Raw genomic sequence first — 17,571 nt, 5'->3', positions numbered from 1 at the left:
TCCGCAGTTGTACCACCATGGAAACAGTGCCCAGCACTAGGACATGCACTGCCAGCTCCCAGAAGCTTCAGCAATACCAGAAACCATCCTGCAGGAGTGGATACGCACCACTGGAGAAAGGTGTAAGGAAGTGGCTCTTTAGAAGACTACTATCATAAAAACAAAAGCGCTACAAAATTTGAAGGCTCACTAACAATAGTAAGTTTGAACCTGACTAATGTCTATTAAGGTACTGATCAGAACAACAGGAAATCTACTCCTCCATACCAGACTTCAGCTGAACTCTACCTAAAAAAAAAAAAAAAAAAAAAAAAAAAAAAAAAAAAAAAAAAACCCACAGAGGATTTGGGTCCATCTAGATCATGTTCCTGCTACTGCTCAGATTAACAAACATCTCTGTCACTGTATTAACACTGAAATCATCAGTGCTATGCTCATTTACAGTGTGAAATGTGGCCCTGCTAGCCAAAATTCAGCCTTTATCTGGGGACACAGGGAGCAAAGAAAAAACAAAAACCCAGAGACTGATCCTGTCATCAACAGCAACATAACCCAGAGTGCTCTTGAGTTCATAGCACTCTGAACTCTCCTTTCAAAAACTTAGAAAGATTAGGAAATAAATGCTGAAAAAGTACCTCAAGAAACTGGAGAGAAAAAAACCTCAACATTCAGAAGAACAATGATACAACTTAAGAAGTACACAATTTCTGCTGTACTGACTGTAAGTTAAAAAAAATGCTACAAAAGATTGGCTGGGAGTAAATTTTTAGATTCCCACTTTAACTCAAGTGTCAAAAAAAAAATGCAACATTTGACTCATGGTTGGCTCCCCAACGACAGCTGGTGACTCTCAGGTGTAAACCAGCACTGAAGATGTAAAGTTAGGTGGCAATGAACAGCATAAAAGCCTTCCCACCGATTTCAATGGGCTCTGAATCAGACAGATTACTTTTAAATTTACGAGTTACGTTACTGCTGAATTCCAGAACTGCGGTGCAAACCAGGCTCTTTAAGGCCAAAGTTCTCAATAATAAGCAATAACACAGTTTCAGAGAAAGCACAGAGGAGAATCTCACAGGAATGCTGACACAGAATTATCCAAGTGCAACAAAAGAGAAAAAGCTGGCCACAAAGCAAAATCAGTCACCGCTAGATAAATAAGCTAATATCCACGAGCCACTTGCTTCAAGCAGACTGCAGCTGTAGCTATCCAGCCTTCTGTTAGTTCCAGTATAGACAGCACTCGCACGCACACAACTTTTCCAAGCCCCGACCAACTCAGACCCCGTAAGAACAGCAGCAGTCTCGGCTGGTTGCAGCCCCCTGTCTGAGTACAGAGCAGTCCACCACGGAGCAGAGCCCGCAGCCACGCTGCCCTCGCTCTGCTCACTTGCTGTCACGCACCATGCTGGCAGGCCTGGCCCCGCTCGCTTTCCCTCCGCACGGCGCATCGGATGCAACACCCGCAGCTCAGACAGGTGCCGTGCCTCGCGAGCGCGGCCTTAAACCCAAACGACTGAACGACCTAAAAAATACAAAATGTTAAAAACCTAAAGCTCCACCGCCGGCCAAACGCGCCCCAACGAGCTCCCAGCAGCACGCTTCCCCGCCGGCCCGAGCAGGGCTCCGCCGCACGCCACCAATCAAGGCGGCGAAGCCTAGGCCCGGCCCGGCGGGACGCACCTGTGGCTGCCGTTAAGGCCGCGGCGCAGCGCGGGGCCTCCCTCGCCCGGCGGCGAAGCGGAGCGGGGTGGAGGAAACCGCGCCACCCGCGCTGCGCTCCCCCCGGGAGTTTTAAAGGGGCCGCGAACCCGCCCCGCGCACCGGCAGCCCGCGGCGGCGGGGCCGTGCCCGGAGGAGCGGGCGGAGGGAAGGAGGGAGGAGCGGGGAGGAGGGGGGGGGAAGGGTGGGTGGCGGCTGCTGCTGGCGCCGGCGCCGCCGCCACAGCGCTCGCCGCCTCCCCTCCCCCCCGGCGGGGGCTCCTCGCTGCAGCCTCTGTGCTCCGCTCTCGGTCATGTGACCCTAACGTAACCGGACAGGAAAAGCCGCCGCCGCCGCCGCCGCGCTGACTCCGTTGTTGCTGCTGCTGCTGCTGCCGGGCGCGGAGACGGCGGCGGCGCGCGCGGCACCAGGCGCCTCGGCCCGCGGCCCCAGGTGAGCTGAGCTCGCGGCGCCGCGCGTGGACCGCCCGCACGTGTGCCCGGTTCCGCGCACCGGGACGGCCGGGCCCGCGCCGAGGAGAGGAGAGGAGAGGCGGAGGGGCGGGCAGGGGCGCGGCGCGGCCCGCATTGTGTGCGAGGGCGACGGGCCGCGGTTCGACCGCCTGGAGAAAGCCCGGGACAGAGCGGCTTCATCCGGGGCACGGCCCGGGGGGGATGGGGTGGGATGGGATGGGCCGCGGGGGGCCGGGAGTGGGGGGGTGGGGGGGGTGAGGGCGGTGGGCCGCGCGGGGAGGGGGCGAGGGGGTGAGGGCCGGGGCCGGGAGGAGGCTCGGCGGCGTCCCGGTGCCGTTCCGGGCCTGGCCGGGCACGGCCGGTTGGGGCCCGGCGCGGGGCGGCCCCCCCCCCTGCGGCGGCATCCGGCGCGGGGAAGGGCGGGGGAGGGGGGGAGGGAGCCGCGCGCGCGGCGGGAGGGGCGGCCCCGCCTGTCTCTCGTCGGCAGGGCTGGGCGGCCCCGGCGGCGGCGGTTCCCGTCTCGCGCGCCCTGGCGGCTCCGCTCGCGCTGCGTCTCGCGCCGTCTCCGTCCGTCCGTGCGCGCGTGGCGTGCGCGGGGGAGGGGGAGGGGGAGGGGGGAGCGAGAGGGAGAGGGGAGGAGGGGCGGGGCTCAGCCAGTGAGAGCGGCGCGCGCCCGCCCGGCCTTCCGCCCCGGCGGCCAATGGGAGGGCGCCGCCACCCGGGCCATAGGGGCCGAGCGCGACTCCGGGGGAGGAGGGGAGGAGAGGAGGAGAGGGCGGCCGCCCGGCCCCGCCCCCCCGTGCCGAGAGCGGCGCGCTACGGCGCCGGCAGGCGGCGGGAGCGGACGGGTCGCGCGCGCCCGCTCCCTCCTCCCCGCCCCGCACTCGGCCGCGCGCGTGCCCATTGTGGCGCGAGGGGCGGCGGCGCGCGGGGCCGCTCCTACCGGGCTCCGCGCTCCCGAGAGCTCCGTGGGGAGGCGGGGCACCGCGGGGCCGCCCCGCCCGGCCATGCCCTGCCCGCCCCCTGCCCGCGTCCGCGGGACGGAGCAAGTGTCCCCCAGCGGAGGGACGGGATGGGATCTCTATTGCTTATAGCAACAGAGCTATCCAAACACTAACCAGCGCGGGCAGGCAGCGAGGATGGAGCTCGCTTCTCCTGCTGCGACAGACAAGCTTCGGGCCCTTTCACAGTTGATGTCAATAAATAGCTGACAGGTGAAGCAGCTGACCCTTCTTTCTCTGAGAAACGGATCATTGCGTATTTGCAAGGTGTCATCAGTGTCAGTGTTCAGGTTAAGAAGTGTTACTGATGCAGAATGTACAGATAATAGAGGAAGGTATCTGTGAAAAGAAATCTCTTCCATCTGCATATCTACTGCTATGTTTTACATGAAAGTCCTTTGCTTTCCAGAGCATAAAAAAAAAAAAAAGAAGAAGAAGAAAAGAAAATGGATCTGGCCAACCATGGACTTATTCTGCTGCAGCAACTAAATGCTCAGAGAGAGTTTGGTTTCCTGTGTGACTGCACGGTTGCTATCGGTGATGTCTACTTCAAGGCGCATAAATCGGTCCTCGCTTCTTTCTCCAACTACTTCAAGATGCTGTTTGTTCACCAAACCAGGTAACTGTGGAAAGCCTGACCTGACTGTTAAGAAGTTGCTCAGTTAGCTGTGCTAAGGAGGCCCAGGGACTTTCTGAAACCTGCAATGTTCTTTCTGCTTCTTGATGTGATGTAATGCACCTGGAATCTGTTTCAAAGCTGGGCTGTGATTCATTAACAGTAATAATTCAGTAGACGTTCTTTATCCTTACAAAGTCTGTAACGCCCAGAACAGAACATCTAAAGTCTCCTATCTACTGTTGTGCTTTTCCTCCTCCGCTCCCTGTGGCTTGCTCAGCGTTGCCACTATTTTTTATGTTTTCAGAACCTTTTGTATAATTCCGTAAGTGTTTGCTAGGAGACTTCGAGAAATGAATGTGTGGAAGAGGGTACTATTTTTCATGCTTGTTTCTTTTAACCACTTAAGTAAAACAATACTACATAATGATAAAGATTTTCCTGCACTTTTCTTTTTTTCAAACTATCTCAAAAAGTTTAAATGAGTGAAACTCAACTTCCAGTTCTTACCAAAGGTAGACATGAGGGACAGAAGTAAATTTGCACTTCAGAGGCAGGCAGGTGTTGCAGTCTTGGCTCCATCAGGAGCATACAGCAGTCACTAGAAGACAGCACTGCTGGTTTATTTTTGGGAAACGTATCAGAGTTCAAAAGCAGTTAGCTCGAGCAAAGAGTGCACCTCAAGAAAGGGAAGAATTGGTTATAATCTCCCCACCTGCTGTCGTTATAGCATTCAGATTATAGTGCATGGTCACAAGTCTGCTTCTGGATATGTCTTTTATTTAGTATGTGCTTAATATGAGAGCTACAGATAACTCTGAAAAACAATTAGAATCCCAGAAGCTCTCCCGTTAGCAAAGTTAACTCAGCCCAACCAATATGCTCCCGATTTTCTCGTCTTGTGAATCTCACCTTTCTTTCTACACAGAGATCCAGCAGGAGGAGCGGTGGGTGTTTCAGTCTGGTGCATCCTAAAGGTTGATGCGTAGGGCATGCTATAACTTGAATGATAGCTTTGGTTTCAGTTCTGTTAGGCTGAAGAGGGCATCACAACCACAAACTGTCTCACTTGTTGAGCACTCCTGGTGCTGCTACCTTTTCTTCCTCCCCGTTTGCAGATAGAAGCTACTGCTGTTCTTGATAAGGAGTCTGGTCTTTGTGTGTTAGGTGTAATCAGGCTCCTTCTCCTGCTTCTAACTGTCAGGGAATTCACAGCCTGTCCTGCATGGTTCTGGATCCTAACACAGCTTGGGCAAGATGTTAACACGTTTGCACAACTGTGAATGTAAGCACTATTAAGACATAGAAGCCAAACAGGCATATATCAGATGAGTTTTGGGTGCTTTTAGGGTTAAGAACTGAGATTGTGAACTTAGACAGCAGTGCTAGGAGGTTTTATTTTGTCTGCAGATGTATTTAAGTGCAAAAAAAACCCAAGTCTTTGGAATTTGTGGAATATATCAATGGGTATCAACAGATGTGTCGCGTAGCAACCATCGAGAAGGGTGCAGTTTGCAGCAGGACAGCTTCTTTTTTCTAGGTGGTTATTTTCCTGAGGGGGGAAAATAAGTCATCTTTCAAATGGTCAGGCATTCCTCTTCATTTACTACAGATTTTGTCTTTCCGATTTAAGTGTATGGTTCTGATTTTTACCAATGCTTGAATAGCTTAAATCTGGTTGAAAACAATCTCCTAACCTGCTGTTGATCATTTTGTTTCACTTTCCAGCGAATGCGTCCGTCTGAAAGCAACCGACATACAGCCAGATATCTTCAGTTATCTCTTGCATTTGATGTACACTGGGAAGATGGCACCACAGCTCATTGACCCAGTTCGCCTAGAGCAGGGAATAAAGTTTCTGCATGCATATCCACTAATTCAGGAGGCCAGCCTTGCAAGTCAGGGAACTTTTTCTCACCCGGATCAAGTTTTTCCATTAGCATCTTCATTATATGGCATTCAGATTGCAGATCACCAGATCAGACATCCCGCTAAGGTTACTTCAGCGACTGACAAACTCGGGCGAGAACCAAGGCCACAGGCTTCCCGGATGACCCAAGAACAGGTTTCTGAAGGCTCACAGCTCTCGCAGTTACCTACAACTCTGCCCCAAGTAAGCCGGACAAATATGTCTGCTTCCGACCAATTGCCATCATCTTTATCTCCAGAATTGGTATCTGCTGCTGGTAATAACTCACCTGCAGGAGAGGAGGCCAACATGGAAGCATCTTCTTCAGACGAACAGCCCGCTTCACTCACGATAGCGCACGTCAAGCCGAGCATTATGAAGAGGAACGGAAGCTTCCCAAAGTACTACGCCTGCCACCTCTGCGGTCGCCGGTTCAATTTGCGAAGTAGCTTGCGTGAACACTTGCAGATCCACACGGGAGTCCCCTTCACGTCCAGCCAGCAGGGAGAAAGTAATGTTTCTTTGTCCCTCTGTAACAACACAGCTGAGAAAGATGCCATGGAAGTGCCTGAAGCTGGGATGATTAGTGACAGCGAGCTGCAGCAGATCTCAGACTCTCCAATAATCGATGGGCAGCAGCAGTCAGAGACACCGCCCCCCTCAGATATTGCAGACATAGACAACTTGGAGCAGGCAGATCAAGAGAGGGAAGTGAAAAGAAGGAAATACGAATGTTCAATCTGCGGTCGCAAGTTTATTCAGAAAAGCCACTGGAGGGAGCACATGTACATACACACTGGGAAACCCTTCAAGTGCAGCACCTGCGACAAAAGCTTTTGTAGGGCTAACCAGGCTGCCAGACATGTGTGCCTAAACCAGAGCATGGACACGTACACGATGGTGGACAAACAGACTCTGGAGCTCTGTACTTTTGAGGAAGGCAGTCAAATGGACAACATGCTAGTACAGACCAACAAACCCTACAAATGTAACTTGTGTGACAAAACATTTTCGACTCCCAATGAAGTAGTCAAACATTCGTGCCAAAATCAAAACTCTGTCTTCACGCTAGAAGAAGATCGCTCCATTCTGCTAGGTGGTGGGGACACAGAAGCTACAGAGACTGATAATGCAGTGTTAGCCTCCATCAAAAAGGAGCAGGAAGCAGTGTTATTAGACTGAATGTGAAATCTATATCGATTTTTTTAAAGTTTCTTTACTCATTTTTATTAAATTTTTTCTTCCCCCTGCCTCTTACCTCACTTACCCCCGCCATCTCTTCCACCAGCCTTCCCACCCTTTGTCTTTAGCAACCAGAACTGTACTGGCACATTAGGGAATTGGACTTTGCCTCTCCCACCAAAACAAGCAAAAAGCTCTTGCATCAAACCGCAACGTAATTGATTTTAATACAAAGGAACGTGTGAAAAATAATCCAGCTAACCACGTTGGTAGCATTAGTTAATCCAAATTTAATAGATTTTAAATGAAATTTAGATTGCTTGAAAGTGTATTTAGATACAGTGATTACTGTAACGAGAAACAGAGCATTGGCTTGGTAAGCAAGGATAATATATATATTAGTTTCCCTGGTAAAAGGCATTTTGAGAAAATCTGGCTATTTAAACACCATGCTTTTTAGAACCCCACGTGCAAGTCGATTAAGATTATAACTTTAAAACCTCAGAATTTTTCCTCATCGAAGTGAATGCAAAAAGTTGTTAGTTGGGTTAAAAAGGGCTGAGAGTACCGAGTTTCTTTTAGCCTTATATTTTCCTTCAAGTATGCCTTTGGGTACCTGTTTCAGATAGCACAATTGATTCAAGCAAAGTAGTTACTTAGTCAACTTTTGACTGAAGTAGCTGTAATAGTAATGTGATGGCAATCTTTATATATATATATATATATAAAATCTACTGTATATGTATAAAGATTTAAATATATATGGAAAGCGTTTGTGTGTATATTCAGTCCAGGTAAATAAATGCACACATCCTTTTTAAGCAACTGGCCGTCTGCTCTCAGCTCAGCCCAGGAAGTATTTTAGTTGCTTGACTAAAATGGCCATTGCACGGATTTTTAAATCAAATTGAAAACATCCCAAGCTGCGTGCGTTCTTATTGGCCTGTAGAACAGAAGCTGTTGGATAAGTGTCATCATGCAAGATGCGAAGAAAACCAGAGGAGCAACATCCCGGCCTCATCAGTGCAGCACGTGCATGTGTTGTTAGGTATAGTTCTGAGTCATTCTCAAAGAGAGGAGAAGGAAAAATTTCATTGCCTTACCCAGGCAATGAAGGTCCATGGTCTCGTTTGGTATAACTGCATGAGGTAAGATGAAGAAAAAGCAGTACAGAGATGTTCTGGCAATGGGGGATCATGGTTGTTTTAACGCAAATCCATAGTGTTGACTGGCAAATGATGCTCTTTGAGAGCCCCGTTATTTTCAAAGCCAAGACAAAGTCTGCAAAAACTGGAAGGATTAATTATGTAATTTTAGTTACTGATGATGCTAGCACTGCGTCTTTGTGTTAAAAATCAAGTTGTCAATTTTTATTATTTTATATGAAATGCCCGGACTTTTTTGCTTGGTAACATTTAAAAAAAAAAAAAACTGACAGCAGCAATGGAGTCCACCCAGCAAATACTGGGCCAACAGAAGGTTGAAACGGACAGAACAAAGTGCTCTGTGCTAAATGGAGGCACTGTGCTTCGGGGGGAGGGGTGGGAGAGGGCAAGTCACAAACCACAGCTCTTCTCTGTGTATACATTTAAACCGAATATCATTTTGTGTATAGTTAAGTTCTCAGATTTGTAAGTTTTTATACATCATTTCATTGAATAAAAACTGAATTAAATGGAATATGATTTATTGAGTTGCAGGTGAAAGGCTGTTGGGTTTTATCTTCCTGAATGAATTGTTACCAGGTGAGTATAAAAGCCAAGGAACATATTCTGCATTCAGACTAAAACCTCTCATATATACCAACAAATAACTTACTGATGCTTTAAGCAGTACATTTAGCACAGGGTCACTACAAGCCCATTTTTTGAGTTTAGTACTATCATGTGACAATTAGTGCAGAATTTACTGTAAGCGCTGTTGAGTTTGTTACATGTTGTATTAGAGTAATAGATCCAAAATCTGTTTTACATCAACATATAAAAGCATTTTCAGGTAAAAATATAACATCTTACAGAACATAGTATTACCCATTTTAAAACTTTCAGGATCTTCATCTATCAGTGTAATTTCTGAAAGTATGGGTGGGGGGAGGAGTGGAAAGGAGGGATGTTTTATTTTTAATTTCCTCAGTCTTTAATGCTCTCAGAACAGGAGAAAAAAAAAACCCTAAATCTTCCCTTATTCAGGAGAGGTTCAGAGTTTTGAGGCAGTGGTATTTTAGGGGATAGCCCCAGGTTCCTTTCAAAAAAAGGACCACAGAGGCAAAAGGTGTTGTTATATACTGCATCACCAGGTGAGCTCCTATGCAAAACACAGTGGTTGAGCTCAGCTCCCTGGTTGTATCAGCAGTGTACACATGGCCACACCACTTTTTGTGAGACGCTCAGCTGCCCCTGCTCCATACTTCATTCTAGCTCAACAAACTGATTCCATTGAATAATAATCAGTCAAAATGAAAGGGCTACTTTTTTTTTTTTTTCCTGTCAATTCTACTCTGTTTCAACTCTCCAGAGACCTTCAGGCAGCTCACAGATTGTGCAAGGGCAGAGATGAACAGGGAGAAGTATCACCGAGGCCAGTGTTGCTACTAGCAATACGCACAGTGAAGAAGGTGTAACACAATGGAAAACACAGGAAAAATGCCAAGGTGGCAAAGTTCTAAGATGCAACAAATTAGGACAAAACCCAAATGCAACAGCTACAGATACAGAAACAAAGAAAAATTACTTACCTTTGGAAGGCCACAGGTAGGCAGGGATGTCTGGCAAGGAGACCCTTAACTGAGGTCTGGGAAGGGGTGGATCCTGGCTCCACCCTCACTGGTCACTCAGGTACATTGCATGCACCTGAGCTCCCCTGGGTTGGCCCTGCCTTCCCACCAGGTGCTTGATCAGCACTTCAAACCCTGACTTAGCGTTTCCACTACAGAGGTAGGAAGCAGTGACTCTCTCCTCTGCTTGTCAGTATACTACCAGAAAGAAGGGGCAGTGAATGAGCAGCAGGGGGGGAAGTATCCAGAGGGGTAACACGAAAGTGAATTTCCCTACCACATCATATAATGTGGCTTCTGCTTTGACTTCTGAAGCACCAAGAAACACTGGTGGTGGTCAGCCCTTAAATGGGGTTTGGGAGAGGTGGAGCCAGGCTCCACCCCTTCCACTCACACAGGTATATCACCTTCACCTGTGCCCCCATGGCTGACTCAGTGCTCACCTCAGGTGACCAATCAGTGGTTCAGGCCGTGATTCAGCAGTTCCCATACACCGGCCTCACACTCACTTGCAGTGGTTGGTTTGTCTCAATCTGCTGAAGAGTGGGATTACCTTTTCATGATCCTTTGCCTTTCTGATGGGTAATAGAGCTCCATGTCTATCAGTATATTCAGTCTATTCAGTAGCACAAGCTACTGAAGAGCAGCATTCCCTACCAAGGTAAAAAGGTGTTTGTTTTTGCACACCTTTTAATCTCCAGAAGAGAACACAAGTAAGGGAAGATTCCTCAGGCCAAGTCAGAGTTCTGCCCTGAGGTGCAATTGTTTTGCTTTCAAAAAGGCAGCAAGTGTTTCCGTGTGGAAATAACTGCAGGGTGGTTTGCATTTCCAGAAGCATTTGACGTGTCAGAGGTTTCTGTGTTAAGGCTGTAAAGTGGATTCACCATACACTCCTTTGAGGGCTGCTGCTTCTTCTCACCCCCACAGTTGGACAGCAGAAGGTCCAGGATGTCCCCAGGGAGACATACTCAAAGGAGATGATGTTTGTTTTGCACAGTGCTTCAGGAACTGGGACGTGGATCCTGCTGCCAGAGAGCTTCCTGAAGGAATTGCTTTCTGCCTCCGAAGGAACTTGTCCAACAGAAGTTAGAAGTTCTCAAGACCTTGTATTTGTGTCTCAGCACAAATCCGTGACATGGAAGGGAGGAAGTCACTCAACGTTGCAGTATCACCTGAATCGTTGTGCTCCTTCTGATACCCCTGAAAGAGAGTGGGACATGACTGGCATACTGTGAGCCTGGTTTCCTCCTCTGGAGTGCTTACGCCAGCTGAGGTTTTGCATGGAGAGAAAAAACAAGCGCAGCTGCTGCTGCCAAGTGGATTTATCTGCTCTGGTGTGAAACTTACATGCAGCGCTATACCTCAGTGATGACACCGAAATGAGAAATGAGTGCATTTATTTCCTCTTGCTGCCAAGGAACACAATCGAATGTGACTCTGAGGACCAAGAAACAGGGTTACAATACCACTGGCTCTTAATGCTGACATCTCAGCTACTCAACATAAGGGAGAGAGGTTATTTGCAAGAGTGACACTCTAGGCATCAAGCTGTCACTGGGATAGCATTGAGGGCTATGGATCGCTCTGACTGAAACAAAGCCAGCAGTTTCACAGAAGCATCAGCTTACAAGCAGTGTATAAGAAGGCAGTACCTCAGTTTGTCTTTAAAACTTACCAGCTGAGTGGCAAAATTGTTCTTCAGTGTCCAATGAAATAAACAGGGAGGCATTTCTTGGTGTCAGACTGCAAGAGGAAACATGCTAAGATTACACAAGTGAGCTGCTCCAGCTACTCGAACTCACAAAGGCTCCAGGGAGTAACCAGAGCAAGTTGAACACCTGCTGAGGAGAGGCTTAGGTCTAGGAACGACTCTGCCTCTCTCCAGCTGACAGGGACATTTGTGGTAAAGGCTTGTGCTGCAGCCAGCCACCCTAGACCTGTCCAACAGGCCACAAGCTCAGTGCTAGCTTAGACTGAATTTTGATGCAGAAAAGCCACAGTCTGGAGAAAAAAAAAAAAAAAGTCATCTAAAAGTGACTCAGGGGCCACAATCTGCACCTTGAGCCAGGGCCGGGCATTTCTGATGAGGCTCAGCTTGCATCCAAGGTGTATGGTTAAGACAGAGAGGGAAATTGAGACAAAGCTTCTCACTGGTGCAGGGCTGCAAAGGAGCTGTTGAAGGAAGGGAAGGCTGCAAAAAAAAAGTCTGTAACAACTGTGGTGGGGAGTGTGGGCACAGGACACAGCCTGTTCAGCTGGAATGACACCAAACAAGTATTTCAAGCACTGAAGCACTAAACCGAATGCGTTTTTCTCCCTTTCTTTGTCTTTTCTTCCCTAATGAAGTGGCCGAAGAGATCATCTACATCTTGAAGCAGTCATGCCTTTGCATCACCTTTGCATGGAGCACACAGGCAGCTATACTAAGCATTAAAGGCATTGCTTTTTAATGCCAATGACAATAGGTGAAGTCTTTGAAAGAGCAGATGTTAGCATCTCTGAATTAAGCCTCATGGATAAAGCTTCTGGCTCTGCCACAGCCTTGCCAGCTCTTCCCTAGGACCAGCATCTCTTCAAATGCTACTTGGATGCTTAGTGCATCTATCAGAAAAAAAAAGGTTTTGTTAACAACTTACTCTTGTAAGAACATCTTACTATCCCGAGCACTTCTCAGAGACAGGGATTAGGAAGGTCATCTGATTTAAGCAAGTGTGGTAAATAGCCTAAGGAGATACCTGTCATCTTTTTCCAGTTCTGATTTCACTGAAGTGCAGAGAGCTTTGGGAATAAGGCACTCTATGATAGAAAGCAACATTCATGCCCTTTTGGATTTCTAGTAAGCTTTGCTAGAGGGGAAGTGTATTTGTATATCAAATCCCATACATCCTTGCAAGGCAAGCATTTTCTATAGCTAAGAACATTGAAAATTACATATTTTGCTTCCCAGAAAAAACGTTTTAAGCTACAGGCTGGAGGCCAAGATAAAGGGAGAGATTATTAAAGGAAAGGGTAGTGTTACAAGAAAGAAACAAGGTGTTGAGTGACAGTGAGAGCCAGTAAGAAGGAATAGAAATCTATGGTCTGACGATCAAACTGATGAACAGTGCTGGCTGTGATCTCCATTTTACTAGATTAAAATAACAGCTGCAGAGACAAGTTGTAGGGACCCAAATATCACTCTGGAAGGAGAAAGTTACTGCTTCTTAAAAAGCTACTTACATTCAAGGCCTCCAGAGCCATTGAGTTCTGACTTTGTGGACTCTCACAAGACCTACCTCCTTGGTGAATATCATCCTCCCTTGTTGGTTTTCTCACCTTCCTCTGACAGGTATAGTCTTCTTTTTCTCTGTGTTCACTGACCCACATATTTGTCTAGGACATATGTAATCTGCCCAACTGCTATTTCCTTTAATTCTTCTGGGTCTGTGTCAAAGAGTTCTTTGGTTGATTTTCTGAAATTCTTTGTTCCTAATCCCAAATTTGCACTTTCACTGAAATGCCATCAGGATGATTTCTTCAGGGTATTCAAAAATCAGTTCTTACCTGTCTTTCTTTTGGCACTTCAGAAATCAACAACATGTCTCTTGGTTTATTTTCTAGAGTTGCGTAACTTGCTGCAAACGGTAAAGGCAGCATGTTTTGCCATTCTTGACTGCTATGGCTCTAGTTCTTTATTCAGTTTTTCTTCCTCATGAGAAACAGAGGATCCACCTGCATACCTTTCAGGAGATCAGGTCTGTTGCTGTTGGGTGTGCTCTTTCCTCTAGACTTGTACTGCACTGACTCAAAGGCAGCCACCTCCATCTGCTCATGTTTTGTACTCTGGGAGTTCTGCCATCCCACAGCACTAATTGTCATGTTGGCAATTGTCAAGCTGTGGCAAGGCTGCCACAGCTCAATGTCCCCAATTCTAGCCAGCTTGTGTTAAGCCTTGTAGAGGCCCCCCCACATAAATACACATGCATGTATATGTACAGAATAATAGTCCAAGGGTCAGAGAAGCCTAACTTCACAACATCCTGGGCTGAACAAGGTGCAAGCCTCACTAGAGGAGGGAAGGGCACCTCTGTGTGCTGCAGCAGGGAACCACATACTCCTATAACTCATTGATTTTCCCAGCGCTGCTGCAGGATCCAGGCTCTGGTTTTCTCTAGTAAGTTATAGAGTGGCTAACCTATTATTATAATTCCTGGAATGTACACTCTCCAACATCCTAAAGCCTCCAGCACACTATGTGACTCCTCTTGCTCTGTATCACACGTAACAGCAGGGGGGGCTCGTCTCCCACCTGCCCACCCTGTCTCCCCAGTAGTTTAATTACCGACCGAATCCTCGGTTGTTTGGTTTTGGTATGGCTTTTCGTTTGGTTTTACCGAACCACAGGAGTGCCAGGAGTGCTCAAAGCCCGGTTCACAGGCTCCCCGTAGCGGCATCACTGATGCGTTGCCCCACAGTGTCCTCTGGTGGTAACATCAAATGTTTCCAGCTCTTCGGTCGAGTGGTAGGGCTGTGATAAGCCTTGTGAGGCACGTGTAAATACTCACCAGAGCTCTTGCCAGGTGAAAGCAAACGTCCTCCTGTACTCCTGTACTGTTTTCATCCGCTGAAGTTCGTATGCGAAGTTCATTAAATGATGACCGCCTATATCAGTCATGCTGGAAACAGCCACGGTGAGCAGTCTGGCAGCAGCAGTCAGGGCTCTGTGATTTGCTGGTTTGTGGCCACTTGCCCTTAGGCTGCTATGCAAGCCACACAGGAGAGCTGTATGGGGATGAGTCTTACCAATTAGACCCTCTTCTTTCAGTTATTAATTCAGCATGAGGACAGTTGGTATCAACGTGAGACAGATGGGTGCACTGTCCCCATGTACCACTTTTTACCAGCACTGGTTGCCTGAACAGTCATAACCCACAGCCAATGCAGACTGATGTCAGAATCCCTGAGCACACAGCTCTGGTTTAGCCATTGCTTTCTTAAGTTTTGCACTGTCACTCCCACCCCTGCGTACAAATCCCAGAGGACTATTATGGAGGCAAACTCAGTCTATTGCTGTGAAACAATAGTTGTCAGCCTAATTAACTGTATCAGAGAGAGCTCTCTATCTAAACACAGTTTTCATCATAACCACTCATGCTCAGTAGTGACTGTGGGTGCTCTATTTCCCCATTTTTGCTTTTCCCTTTTTCGTAGAGACAGGGTAGCTTTTTTCCATTACTTTAGCAGAGAACCATCTATGTTTCCTTTTCGATGTTCCCCTCTCCCCCCCCCATTTATGATACTGGAAAGTGTTATCACCTAAGACTGGCTAAGGCTAATGATTTCAATGCTCCTTCTGCTCCCTTTACTATGGGACTAGACATCCCTGCTCACAACTAACTGCCCAGAGATTTGGCTCTTCCTCTGGTGGGAGGGTTAACTGGCAGGTGGGATGATAGGATCTGCTTTCTCAGATTCTACTAAACCAGGGGCTTTCCACAAGCTAGTCTGTGGGCAGGCTCACACAGCAGTTAGTAAGGGCAGCATTTAGTAGTTATTATAGGGGGAAGTAAGTCTTGTATACCCATGGGAATTACTTTCAGTCTTGATTATCGGTGCAGAGACAGAGTGAGAGGGCTCATCCCTGCTAGCCTTCCCCGAGGGGAGGGGTCCAGGGTGCAATAGATCCCAAATGTCTCCATCATACTGAACGAGGCTGACTTCAACTGGGTCTGCTAGCGTGGCTTCCAGCAACCTCCTCCTATGCCCTTCGGCTTTTAGAGTTAGCTGGGGTTGAAGTTTTGAAACAAGCAATTTATATCTATATTTATTTGTCCATAAATCATTTCCCAAGTACTCTTTCTGCTTCCCTCTTTCACTCATGCAGCCTCTCCCTCCAACTCATCTGCTGCTGCTTAGTAGCCAGCAATTAGCATTTTTCCCCCCTCTTTGACACACAGGAAGGACATCTGTCACACACATGCCAAATTCCATCAGCATTGATGCAGCAGCTCTCTAAGGAAGACAAAGCTCACTTAGGGTTTCACAGTCCCCCTTGCCCAAATTTTTTCCAGCTATTGCTGCTCACCATTCAGCTTTTCATCTGCCACCACAACAAACACACTTGCTCGCAACCAGTGCCCCAGCTAGTATGGCTAAGCAGCTCATCCCCACCAGCAGTATGTGTCCGATCCAGATTCTGGCACTGATCAAATGTCACAGCTCATTTGAGCCTCTCAAATTCACGGAGCAACACACTGCACGTATCATGAGCTCGTTAGCAAGGGCTCGATCTCCTTTCAATAGGCTGGTCCAGATTGTTATTTCCCCAAGTTGTTGCTTCATTAATTCACCCACTCATTAACTCACAAAACCATTAAGTCACACGCTTGCACTCGGAAGAGCCGCCAGCTGAGGGGGAGAGCCATCCATCCTTCTCCACCGGTGAGAGGACCATAGGAGCCTCAGCAGCCCGGCTCTGGTGGGCCTGCTTCAGAGGCCGCTACCCTGTGCGCTGGGCCCCGCGAGCTGCAGCGGGCAGGGAGCGCTAGGTGGTGCCGTTGTCCCGTAGGAAGAGGCAGGAGGAGTTAGTGAGCTGCCAGAAGCAGTGCGAGCAGCCTTTGGGGTGCCCAGGGGTGATGGGACACCCAGGTTTGGGTGAGGAGCGGGTAGAAGGGAGAGAGCCTCGGGTTGTGTCCCAGTCTGTCGGTGGTGCTGCCGGGAGGGAGCCACGAGGCAGCGGCCAGGCAGCAGAGAAGCTTTGCAAGAGGAAAAAACCTGGCACATCCCTGCATGCCCTGTTCCAGCCGTACAAGAGAAACTTAAGGTCGAGGGCAGCATACACGTACAAGTACAGAATCGTCCAGGCACAGAAGTTAACACAGATAGAAACTGCTCTTACCAGCACCCACCTGTATGCACACAGCAGATGAACAGCACAAGTGGCCTGATCCTTACTCCTCCCCCCCTGCTGGTGCAATACAGCCCCACTCCATACAGGCCTCACACACTGTTGGGCAGCAGCTCCTCAGCCTGCCCAGCAGCAGCCCAGACCCCCACCCTGGGGCCAGGAACCCCTAAAGCTTCCAGCTCACCCAGCTGCTGGCACGCAGAGCTTTCTGCTCCTGCCCTGTGGTAGGCACACCTACAGCTGTGAAGCTTAGAGCCAATCGCACCAGAGGTGGTCAGAAATGAGATGTAAGCAGAATGGGGATCAGTTGTGATGATCAAGCACAGCCCAGTCAAGCTGCTGACCTTTGTACTCAACCAGCCCTCTGTGCCTGTTTCTCCCTACATTTGTTCCGTTCAAATCCACCTTGATTAAACTCTTCCTCTTATTACTGACCCTTTCGCTGAACACCCCCTGATGGTCCATAACATAGTTTCTACACAATCCCAAAACAATCTTCCTGATCCCCTTCCACCGAGAGCCCCTTACCCTGAGGGGAGCCAGCCCTTTTAATTGGCAAAGTTCTCTGGGGAGTTTCCCTGCTGACTCATCCTGACGGGTTTCACAACGGTCTCATCCTTGAATGGTCTCAGGAAACAGCCAATTCAGTGTTCTGTAGTTATCGCTAATTAGCTTTTCACCCATTTGGTTACCAAGGTTCCCCACCTATTGTTTCTCCCTTTCTGAGTATCCGTATGTTTATGATGATTAGGAGTAGTTAGATGGCCCAACAACTGCCCACAGATCTGGTAGATGAAAGGAATTCACATCTTTCTTGTTGGATGTTCCTCCACATCTGTTTTAATTAGGTGTGGTTAACAAATGGTGAAGTGTGAACTGGGGTTTACAGATCTCTAAATGACAGAGGACGCTGCTGTCAGCCCCCACAGCACCAGGAATCTGCCACATATGAAGCTATAGAGGAGACAGGTGCTCAAGGTGTCAGTGGTGTTACTATAGAGGCAGTGGTAATGCCTTTCTTGAAAACAGC

At 48.4% G+C, this 17,571-nt stretch overlaps 1 protein-coding gene across 2 annotated transcripts; it reads left to right on the top strand.

Annotated features, from left to right (window-relative positions):
- The first annotated feature begins 1,913 nt into the window (after positions 1 to 1,913).
- On the top strand, positions 1,914 to 7,036 carry ZBTB2 (zinc finger and BTB domain containing 2). 2 transcript variants are annotated; one of them, XM_065731977.1, is made up of 3 exons: positions 1,914 to 2,154; positions 3,585 to 3,794; positions 5,520 to 7,036. In XM_065731977.1, exons 2-3 carry the CDS (start codon positions 3,622 to 3,624, stop codon positions 6,880 to 6,882), a joined length of 1,536 nt encoding a protein of 511 aa, XP_065588049.1. In that variant the 5' UTR covers positions 1,914 to 2,154; positions 3,585 to 3,621; the 3' UTR covers positions 6,883 to 7,036. The 2 variants fall into 2 exon arrangements, with proteins under 2 accessions (XP_065588049.1, XP_065588057.1); XM_065731985.1 differs by lacking the exon at positions 1,914 to 2,154 and having other exon boundaries at positions 3,377 to 3,794.
- The last annotated feature ends 10,535 nt before the right edge of the window (positions 7,037 to 17,571 follow it).

Source organism: Cyrtonyx montezumae, unplaced genomic scaffold (genome assembly GCF_038088225.1).
Source record: "Cyrtonyx montezumae isolate F1298 unplaced genomic scaffold, pur_monq_1.0 scaffold_0, whole genome shotgun sequence".
Taxonomy (NCBI): Eukaryota; Metazoa; Chordata; class Aves; order Galliformes; family Odontophoridae; genus Cyrtonyx; species Cyrtonyx montezumae.
Note: the sequence above shows the minus strand (reverse complement) of the source record. Positions and strands in the feature narration are given on the sequence as shown.